An 11,506-nucleotide genomic window follows, 5' to 3' on the forward strand; every position below is an offset into this window, starting at 1 on the left:
TGACGGTTGGACTCGATGATCTTAGAGGGCTTTTCCAACCTTAATGATTCTATGATTCTATGACAATTAGCTAAGCCATATATAGATGGTAGTTCAAATATAGGTTGTGACGCTAAATGTTTTTTTCCTAAAAAGTGACAGTTTCTGTAAAACTTGCAGAAGCTTTAAACAAGGTTACTTGTTTCAAGTTGATTGGTAAAAAAAGTAGCTTTTTAACTTATCTTCATGCAAATGCAGGCATGCTTTTGTGGGTTTTAAGCTCTTTGTGATTTCACTGTAAACAGATAAAGATGATTGTGTAATGGTAGCTTTTTCAGGTGGATGTTTGATGATACATCTCCCTCTTCCAATTCTAATTAAGAAAATCATCTTACGAAGCTAATACAATATAGTTGGAGACACAGAAGACATACATGAGAAATGCAAATCGCTGTTTTGCTATCCCTAACTAAAGCTCTCTGTAGTTTTACTTTATAAAGGAGCAGCTCCTCAACTGCAGCCCGTTATGCCTCCCCATTTGCCCCTGTATTGGCCCCCTGACTTGTCTGACCTTTTTGTGTAACTCATATCTGACCACAAGTTCGGGAAACAGTTTTTATTGTCCCAGATTTCTTCTCTAGAAGTATACAGTTTAGTTAGTGGTAGCTGTGTGGGTGTCTGTCTGTCTCTCTCGTGCATTCCTTGATAAGTTATAAGGAAGAGTGATATAAAGATAGGCATAGGGAAAGGAGATGACTAAAGAAGAGCCCAGAAGAAATCTTCTGGACTAATGGATAATGTTGGGTCAGGGGTAGGTACTCCTACATGCATCGTCTTAGTCCAAAAAAAACAACCTTTAGAGTTTTGGGAGAGCCAAAATTGAACACTTAACTTCAATCCAGCCTTTCGAAGGAATAATTGTACCTTGAATAGAAAGAATCCCATCCCCAGAGTTTGGGCACAGTAACTTTCAGTCTCAGGGCAGGATGGGGTCACTCTGCAGGGAGGAGAAGCAGGAGAGGTGTAGGGTGTAGGTGTGACTGTGTCAGATGTGAAATAGATACTCAGTGGTGAGGGGTTAAGCATTACCAGCTTGTCCTGGTGAACGAGGAGCTTTGCTCATCCCCTTGTATTTGTACACTCAAAGTTGTATTTGGTGACGTGAACTGACTAGTATGTGACACTTCTGACACAGATATGCTGCAAATTCCTGGGAGTATTTTGTCTAATATTTCTTTTCCGTGTTGAAAAATATGGAGAAACCTTGCAAGGTGCCTCATAAGCTCTTCTCTGCATCTTCAGAAATACTGTTTATCACTGGGGGTGGATTTGAGTAGAAGAATGAGTTAACTGAATCCCTATATATGGCCCATGCTGAAAGGTTTTTTTTTTCCTCATTTCCCTGTTAGTCTTGAGTAAAGTTTCTGTCAGTATGAAGAACACAGAAGAGATGTTGATTTTCAGCCAAATTACTGTAAAAAGATCGTTCTCCTCTTTCAGGAAAACCAGAATTCCTACTTCAAATATTTTCATTGCAGTATACTGTTGTGTAGTAATTTAGGATGACTTTGAAGACTCTAAAACTGAGAAGACTAATTTTATATTAGGATATACCTAATAGGTATTTTTTTATTCTCCCTGTTGCTGTTTTGAAGTGATTTGTTTTTATGTAGATCCAGTCTGTTAGAAATCCTTCTTTTATGCTCCCAAAATATTTGAAGTAAATAGTAAAACCAGTGCTGCCTGTTGAAGAGCGAAGCCTTTGCCATAGGTTGGTTAGGAAAGGTCCCAACTGACAAATAGAGGTCAGTAGGAAAACTACCAAGTGCACTCTCATACCAGTTTTCTTTTTGTAATGGACAGAGTGGTGAAATGTTTGTATTTGTGGCAGAATAAGAAGTGGGGGGAATGACAGAATGGGGGGTGACCATTTTTCTTCTCTCATTTTTGAAAAGTGTTAATACTCAGTGATGCTGTTCATGCCAATGTTTACTTTTTTGTCATTCCTGTGGAAATTTGATTTATTTATTTTTTTTTTTAGTAGTGGCTTCACTCTTAGTGCTGAAAATGCAGGAAATTCAAAGCTAACTACTGTTTTTTGAAAATAGGATTAGTTGTGTTTTCTAACTGTAAGAAACATTTTTATGTCTTGTGGGAAATGACACCTTCTTGCATTTGTTATAGGTTGATTATATGGATGAAAATGAGGAGTATTTTCAGCGTCAGGCTTCTCATAGGCAATCTCGAAGAAGATTTAGGAAAATCAACCAAAAAGGGGAACGACAAACAATTATTGATACTGTTGACCCTTATCCCGTGGGCAAGCCACCTCTACCTAGAGGCTACCATACGGTAAGCTGTCTGTATTTATGGTTCACAACATAAACAGGAAAACTACTCAAAACAATCAAAATGGCTAAACTTGCTGGTATTTTTAAAGAAGTGTGTTTCTGTGGGGAAGTTTTCCCCTTAAAACGCTGTGAATTTGGCTCCATCAGTACGTGAACATGTGTGCAACTTGCATCTCAGTTCAGAGTTGAAAGCGCATTTTCTTATGACCGTGAATGTCACGTATAATTTCTTAATGTTCCAGTCATTATTTGAAATTGTGAAAGAAACTATGTTCTCATTTCCTTTTGATATTAGGTTCCCGTATGAATAGTTTAGTGTACAGTGTTAAAAGGTCAGTTAGTGAAGCACTCATTCACGTATATGATAACGGTTATTGCCTGAAAAGGTCTGTGCTGCACTTCAGTAGGCCAAATTCTTGGATTAAATCTGTCATTCCTTTTTGGTATCCAGAACTTAAATGTCAAATTAACCTTTACTGGTGTCTGCCTCAAGAGCCCTTTATACTTGGGTTTCAGTGAGCTACCTAGTCTGCCCATCGTCGGGGAGATCATTTGGTCATTTTACTTGATTTCTTTTTTTTTTTGGGTGATCTACATATTGAAAGTTTCCAGGCTTTCTCTTGAGATGAAAATAAACTAATAATTAAAACTTATTCTACAAAATATTTTATAAGGCTTTTAAATCGAGAAAAGCTCCATTAGATTAATACGTTTGTTTGCTACTGATTTCAGCTGTAAGCAAAATACTGGAAAAGCTGTTTGGCTCTTATTTATTTAAGCCCCCAAATCTGCTAGACCCATAAAGGCATGGGCATAAATAACTTTGTGCATATTTAATCTCATTGAGTTCATTGGGCTGAACTTTGCACAATGTAAGCCACATGCATATAAATTTGCAGGATTAGAGCTTTAAGTGTTTTTAAAATACTGTCTTTGATCCAATGCAGTTGTAGGTTTTTTCCATTTTTCCTTCTTTATCCTTATTCCTTGACTTGTTTGCCAGTTCCCTGTATATTCAATGTGTGTCTGTAAGTGTGTAGATGTTTGATTGCATCTGTTAATTATGCAGGCTTTTCCTCATGAGTTGAATAATTACCTTTTATGCCAACAATTTGGTTTTGTTTATACAACAGCTTTTAATGGTTTAATTTTCAGTGCAGTTTTAATTGCCTCTAAATTTATTACGGATTGAGCCAGTTCACTTGGTTTGAAGATGAAACATTTTACTGGTCTGTTTTTGAAAAAAATACAATGTGGTATTGTACTTTGTAGGAATTGCAGGAGGAATTACTTTTGTTCATATTATTTAGATGTGTGTGTTGTGCTTAGCAAACAGTTCTAGTGTGGTTTTTATCTAACTCTAGAAGGGCAATATTTAGATTACGCACAGTGCCATTTGCATTTGTAGGTCCATGCCTGTTGTATAAATTTCACTTTAGGTATGCCTAATGAGTTTTTGTAAGCTTAACTCTGGTACTAAGAGCAAAAGCCCATTGTGTGCCATTCTGTTGTGTGAGTTCATAATGATTTTGTGTGTGTGTTGGGAAATTCATTGCAAGTGAGATTTCATATTGAGTTCGAAGAGATTGCCAAATAAACTGTAAAATTTGCAATAATCACAGTCAAATGTTGCTTTAAAAAGTGTAATTTCATGTGTGTGACCGACTTTATTTTTTTTCAAAGCAAATAGAGTCAAATAAGCTCAAACGAGTTTTAGAATGTAGTCAGGACTCTCCATGCTGGCCCATTCCCTCCTATTTTTACAGTACTTGGTGATCTTGTATACATTGTTCACCCATTCACTTCTATTGCTTTAACCGTATTTGTTAAAGGCTGCATTGTCTTTTCTCCTTTCCTATTTTATGTCCCTTGACCTCATTTTTTTTGTTTTAACTTCTTGAAAAATTGACTGAAGAAAGCAGGGTTTGTTTTGTTTTGGGGTTTTTTGTTTAGGTTTTTTTGAAACACAGGAATTCAAGTGATATTATAGCACAGATCTTGTGGGCTTGTTGCCCATCCATTCTTTGGTCAGCATCTATCAGGGTCTCCTCTTTGGTTCTACTTCTGAATTTTGGATAAATAAACAAAGAAGCATTAAAAAATACAGATGTTCAGATATGGCAGTAAATAATGTGTTAAGGCAAATTGAAAAAGGATTAATACGATGCATTTGTTTTCAAGTTTGTTCATCCTTGTGGATGTGTTCTGGTTTAGGTGTTAGGTACACGAGATTCAAAGTAATAAAGCAGCTTTGATAGCATCCTCCAAATCATCACAAAATGTGTAATTTTCTTAGTTTGTTTTACCCTAAATCCGTAGTTACCATGTAGAATGATTATTTTTTTATGATAAATTATTAATGCTTTATTTGCAGTAGTCTCTGAATGCTTTTCTTCAGAAAGTTCAAACTGTTTTCTGAAGAAAGTTTTCTATATCTTTGTGAAAATGTAGAGCGAAATGTAGAGCTTAAATGAAGATGCATGGCTGTGCTTTTCAAGAATTAAAAATTAAATGCAGTGCTCTCAGTTGTGGCATGGCTTTCTGCAATAGAGTCAACTCGTAGGGGATAGTGGACCCTCATTAACATAACTTTTACATTATCTTCATAGTGGTGGAATGTACTATGGCATGTCTGATAATGTTCATCTTTTCCTTTCCTCCTATATGGCATTCATTTCATTTTGGCTCACAGGAATGCACTAAACCTCAGGTATCGTAACTTACTGTGTATGGTCCACTAACAATTTACTTGTGGGTTTGCAGTGTGATATCGTAATACTGATGCAATGTTATGACTAAAATTACCTTCTAGCCTTTGCTTTGATACTTGAGCAATCTCACTATGATATAAAAATACTAATGTAAATGTGGAATTTGGTGACAGTACAATGTCTCTTGCCCAGCTTGATTGACCTTTCTTCCTTGCTTTCATGTCCTGTGATTTAGAGAAAATGGAGAACAATAAGCAAAGGGTATATATAAAGTATTTAGTGTTCGACAGACACTTTACTTAAGTATCTCTTCCATGAAAATGGAGGACTAAATCTTTGATTTTTGATTTAAAAAATAGGCCCCCTGTATCTGTTTAGTACTTGTAAGTCACTAAATGGAGTATGGCAAGATGAGCACCAAAGATGCAACAGAAAGTTTTCATTAGCTGAAGACTTGTAGCAGTGCTTCTTGCTTGTGTTCCATTCTGATGATGTGTACTGATTTGGTATAAAGCAGTTGGATTTTGTATACTCCTATCAAAGTATGTGTAAATGGCCATTATTTGAAAGGCTGAAGGGTTGGACACAGGCTTGCCAAGCTAGGGAGAAAAGCGTGCCCAAGTGAGTCAGGTATCTTGGAATGGTACCAAACCAAACAAGATGTAGAAGTTTTTCCTGACATTGGATCTCAAATACAGTCAAAGTAATACAAAGATCCAAGTAGCATCTTTTAAACTTAAGTTGCATTTGTAATTGCATTTGTCTATGCCAAAGTGAGTAAATACTGAGCATCCACCAAATATATTTGATAAGAATGTGTCTTGTCAAACTGTTAAATGTCTCCACTGTTACAATTGAGAAATCTCTTGTGTTAGAGCTGAAAAGAAATTAAAAGTATTTTCCTTTAGCTTCAAAATTCTTCCTTTCCTCAAATATTACTTTGATCAATTCTTCCAATATTTTATTAGGAAATGTATTTATTTTAAAAGTTCCTTCTGTGTCACATTGTTCAATTCATTTCTTTAAAAGACTTAGAGGGTTCAAATTTCAATATCGTTCCAGTATCGTAGGCAAGTGATTTCTGTGCTGAAATTCCCTCTTTCTTCAACAAATATGCTACGTTTCTTTTAGGAACCCAGTTCCTTATCTTGAGGTCAGTGCTCACCAGTTTTTCAGTGGAATGAGCCCAGAGTCCTGAGTAACCTACGGTTACTAAAATATTATGGCTAAGAGTGATAATGTGCTCTTCAAATTATGATAGGAATTTGAAATGCTTCATAATATTTTGATAACTTACCCTAATGTTTGCAAGACCATTTGAAATAAAATCTAATGTTGAATATCGTACTTAGGCATGTTACTTTTGGAACAAGTGTTGCTGATTTCTAGGATGAGGAAAATAGAAACTTCATAACGGATGGAAATAAAATGATTGTATTTTATCAGACTGATAAAATGGCATCCTTTTTGCCACCATTTGTAGTTTGGTAAAATTGATCTGTTCTTTTTCAGGGAAGAAGAAAAATCCTGATAAGTTTAGGCTGAGCTGTTCTTACTTGAATCTGGAAAACCTTGGTTTTGATAGAAAATTTTTGCTTGTACTTCTAATGTGTCAGACACTTTCTTTAACTAGATTAGTGTAACACCTCCTTACTTAATAATGGAAATTGGATTTTAACTTCTGAAAGTGGATTTTCTTTTGTGTGTATCTATACTTAAGGCTACTTAACGTTTTCAGTGAAAAGCCCTTGTTTTGAGTGACTGGACTGAGTGAGCGTGGACCCTTTCTCCTGAGAACCTACATGGCTTTCTTCTGGTTTAGGCTGACTTTTTTTTTTTTTATTTTATTTTAAAATAGAATAGTCACCTATGGAGTGAATTTAAAAAAGGGTAGACTTTTCTTGCAATATCTTATTGCCAATAAACTTTGTGGCTGCTGTAGTGCATCGGTGAAGAATTGGTCATGCCCGGTCTGAATGTTGCTGAGCTGGTTATTATGTATTTACTTCACTAAAGACAAAACATCAAAGCTTACTGGGGAATATTTAGAGAGATGCAGGTAGGCCTGTAAATAAAATGCTGAAGCACCTGTGAATAGCCCTGAACAGAAATGATAGTGTGTGGTTTTTTACTTTAGAATCTGTCCAGATTTGAATTAGTTAACAGGCTTATGAAAATTGCTGCTAGTGCATCCTCAGCCAGGCTTTTTAAAGCTAGCTGCTGAAATCCCTGCAAAAGGTCTCTCTCTGCCTTTAGTAGCTTTTCTTATCCCATTCAGCTTGAGATTCATGTGAGGTGACAATCCGTTTATCCAGTATCGGAAGGAAGAGAGCGGACATGGAGCCATCAATAGCCCCGGCTTCTTCCCCAAGTAGCAAGCATGTAACAATTTTACCCTCTCACGCTGTGCTATGGAGCCAGTCATCCCGCTGATGCATTAAGGGCAGACAAGTATTGTCCTTCTGGATTTTATTTGAAGGAGGTGACCAAAAATTTGAATGAGAAGAGGGCTGGAAATGAAACAGTGTCTAATGTGGCTGAGTCAAGTCTCATCTGCAGCCACAACTCCCTGGGGAAAAATAAGTATGAGGGTTTTTTCTAGCTTTTTTTTTTTTAAGTATTAGAACCTGCTCACCTAGAAAGTCAGTAGCAAATTGCAAAAACCTTGCTTCCTGCCCCTATCTTCTCTTGTAACTAATAGTTATTGCAAGGCATTGGCAAAGTAGCCTTTTCTTTCTGATACCATTTGCATTCACATTGTCTGCTGAGAGTCTGAAAGTCCTGGATTGAAAATTTATGTTCAGGTTGCTCTATTTTATGAAACAAATTTGCCTTTTCCATTGTCTGCAAACTTACATTTTAAAAATCAACAAAGATGATGTATGTCATATTTCTACATTTAGGAAGGATTAAAAAAATATGAATTTTAAATTTTTCTGTCTGAATTTGATGCAGAAGCCTAGTTGTTTTCCTCTGTTCAGTGTGTGTGGCTGCTGAAGCAATGTGGACATTTACAAGATGACAAGCAGTGTTTTCTTATATAGTAAGATGAGAATTCAAAAAAGCTGATTCTATTTTAGGACTTTGTTACAGATGTCCAGTATAATTTGGAGTGAGACTTAATGTTTAAAAAACAGCATAATACAATTGCTTCTCTGCATGTATATTTACATTTATGTTGTAAAATACATATTGCTGATTGTCTTTCCATGGACCACTATACATGATCATGAAATACCTCATATGTGCTTGCTTCTCAACAGCGTGGACTTTACAGTATTGTAATACAGATGTATTCTTGTTAGTGCATTGTATTCTACACAGTAAACTGATGCCGATATAATAGTGTACTTAGTCATCTTTATTACATATAGAATTTCAGTCATTTCAGTTTAAATCTGTAGGAAGAGTTGTCAGATATCCAAACTACAAGAAATTAGTTTAAAGGAATACTGTCAATCTTTCAAGCCTGTAAATAGCTGCAGTTTTTAATGTTCCTGATGATTTTTAGGATTACCTAGCACTTTCACACCTAGCATACAAGTTCACTTAATAACCCCCCACCCCCCAAATCAATTGCGAGTATTCACATTAAAAACAAACAAAAGCTTGCTTTTAGGAAGAAAGAACCACATCTGGACTAACGTGCCAAGGCTAGAAAAATTATTTGATAGGGCAGCAAACAAGGAGGTGTGGACACACTGAAACTTTGACTTTATACAAAGATACAAAGTATATGGAGAGGTCGTGGGGAAAAACAATTTTTTAAACATCCTTGACCTTGGAAGTGTTAAGCAAGTCTATTTACAAAAAAAAAAAGGCACAGAAAAACTACTGGGGATCCTAGTGTCAGGTACACTTGGTAGTCAAAAATGTCTGGGGAAGCAGGTTGTTTGAGGGTTTTGGCTTTAGAGGCTCTTATGAGTTATGGCAGCTGAACCTATTTAAATATATTTAATTTTTGAACTTGATGCTAACTTAGTTTTCCCCCAGGTAGAGGAAAAATGTGAAGAGCAAGGAGAAAGGAAGCTGAGAAGGTCCTGTTACGTGCCATGTGCAAAATGAAAGCAAAAAGGTCACCTTGAGTAAAAATTGAGCTGGACTCATTCTGTTCTTGGTTATGAAACTAATTCATTTAAGTAACGTAAGCACAGAAATGGTATTCAAAACGTAATTGTACACACACCTAAATTTACAGTGTATTGCTGATGGGAAGTGGCATGGTATGTGAGGGTGTTTTAATCATACGTGCAAATGTGTGATTAAACACGTTTGCATGTTTGTTTGCACAAACAAATTTGTCTAGTGATAATGCATTCAGTTTAAAATAATTTATTTAATATTTCTGGTGTGGATATTTGAAATAAAATATACTGTATCGATCGTTCCATTAATAAAAGGGGCTAGTTCTTAACATCATCAACTGCAAGTGTCCTTTTACTAGAAGGATATTTGTTTAGTTGCTTTTGTTCACTCACAAAATTCAGTGTGCAATTTCAAAAGCAACATTGTCACCATCACAGAATAATAAAAACCTACTCATGATTTGGAACATGATGCATACATCATACTAGGAAGTAATACGAAATACTAAATAGATATACATAGTCTGTATATGTAATATTTGAACACATGCAGTAATGCTAATTCCTGAAATGTGTGACTGTGTTATACATGCAGATGTATTTTGAAGTGAGACACTACAAAAATTGTGGGGTAATTTTATCTGAAATACGAAATTCCTGAGATGATTTGGGCAGTTCCCGTTAACCATTTTTTATATAGAAGTTGGATGTTTCTTTATGGGAACATCCACTGGTAATTTTGTAATGAAAATACGTAATTCCCATCCCTATGTTCTGTGTTTTGTGGCAAAACAGAACCTTTTTAGCCACATGGCTTCCTTCCTTCATCCATGTTATAAGGGACTATTACTGTTTAAAGTTATGTATTATGTTATGTATTATTGTTAATATATGAGCAATGCTATCATTTTATTTTGTGTAGCACCCGAAGCAAAACAAAACTGTTAGTTCATCATCCTTTTAGTAATGTCTACTGGCAAGCTAATGCAAAATTAATGACATGCAGTGTGTTATTTACTCAACTTGCAGCTTCTGTCAGAGGATGTCTATTTTTATATATTACATCATCCCTGCTGCAGAACTCATATATCCATTGGGATTTACTGTTCTTCCATTCCCTTTGGAAGGGCTCACATTTATGTCATAACTGGATTTGTAATTGTGATTAGATTTGGAAATTCAAAGACAAACATTGAAGCTATGCAGTATTTTCTGCAACTGAAGTGTCAGTAATATTACTGAGTTTCTTTTTTTTAGATATATTACTGACACTAGGTCCTGTTTACAGCTTGTAGAGTTGCCAATACTTTGACCACACATATGTGAAACTTTGGTTAATAATAGCATAGCTTTTCCAGAGTAGTGTGAATTTTTTGCCATTACTGACTTGTGATGTGCTCTTTTATGTTATATAAAAGATTGCTTTTCTGAAATGTAGGGTATAAAACTAAATGTGAGGTTTGTCATCAAAGCACAAAGTTGTTCGTGCAGCAGAAAAATGATTTTTTCATAACTCTCTTCTAAACTGATCGTTGCATAATGTAACTAAATACAAATATTGAATCTCCACCACTTAAACTTGATTAGAGCTGAGGAAGATTAAAAAAACAAATACATACATGTGTTCTTAAATATTTTTAAAATAGGATATCCTCATTAGCATAAGGTTGTTCATTTAGAAACAATGTTTGCATGTAAAGTACATATGGGGAAATCGGATATGCCTATGCATTATATTTGTAGAATACCAGTACAGATCCTTTCAACACTGGCATCTCTATACAGATGAGCATCATGAGTGTCCACATAGTCCTAATGTGCACATTTGGTCACTAAAGCATGGAAAGAAGCTGTCAGTTCATTTTTTCCCAAGCATCTGAGCCACTGTTATGTGAGCTGTGCTTGACATAGTGACTTAAAAATAAAATGATTAGTATTTGGTGTCAATCTTTCCACAAAAGGTTCTGTTTCGGAGTACTTTTAATAGTGCTTTTGTATTTGATTTGAATAATTTGAAATGATAATTTTGCTGAGTGAATTTCAAAGCTCTAAAAAATTAATAATAGTAGTAGTTTAAATACCCTGAGCAGCTGAGGAAGTATATATAGAATTGAAACATGGAAAAGATGGAATTTCCGAGTTCCAAGAAGGCCAACGGCATCCTGGCCTGTATCAGAAATAGTGTGGCCAGCAGGAGTAGGGAAGTGATCGTGCCCCTGTACTCGGCCCTGGTGAGGCCGCACCTCGAATACTGTGTTCAGTTTTGGGCCCCTCACTACAAGAAGGACGTTGAGGTGCTGGAGCGTGTCCAGAGAAGGGCAACGAGGCTGGTGAGGGGTCTGGAGAACAAGTCTTATGAGGAGCGGCTGAGGGAACTGGG

The 11,506-nt window shown here is 35.9% G+C and overlaps 1 protein-coding gene across 2 annotated transcripts in view; it reads left to right on the forward strand.

Moving 5' to 3' along the window:
• RAPGEF2 (Rap guanine nucleotide exchange factor 2) overlaps positions 1-11,506 on the forward strand; it is a 137,765-nt gene that overhangs the window by 42,565 nt on the left and 83,694 nt on the right. For both annotated transcript variants that reach the window (XM_019473155.1, XM_009283337.1), the window contains exon 5: positions 2,164-2,331. In XM_019473155.1, coding sequence (XP_019328700.1) covers positions 2,164-2,331 — 168 coding nt within the window. The remainder of the gene's footprint in view (positions 1-2,163; positions 2,332-11,506) is intronic.

This window comes from Aptenodytes forsteri, unplaced genomic scaffold (genome assembly GCF_000699145.1).
Source record: "Aptenodytes forsteri isolate BGI_AS27 unplaced genomic scaffold, ASM69914v1 Scaffold6, whole genome shotgun sequence".
NCBI lineage: Eukaryota > Metazoa > Chordata > Aves > Sphenisciformes > Spheniscidae > Aptenodytes > Aptenodytes forsteri.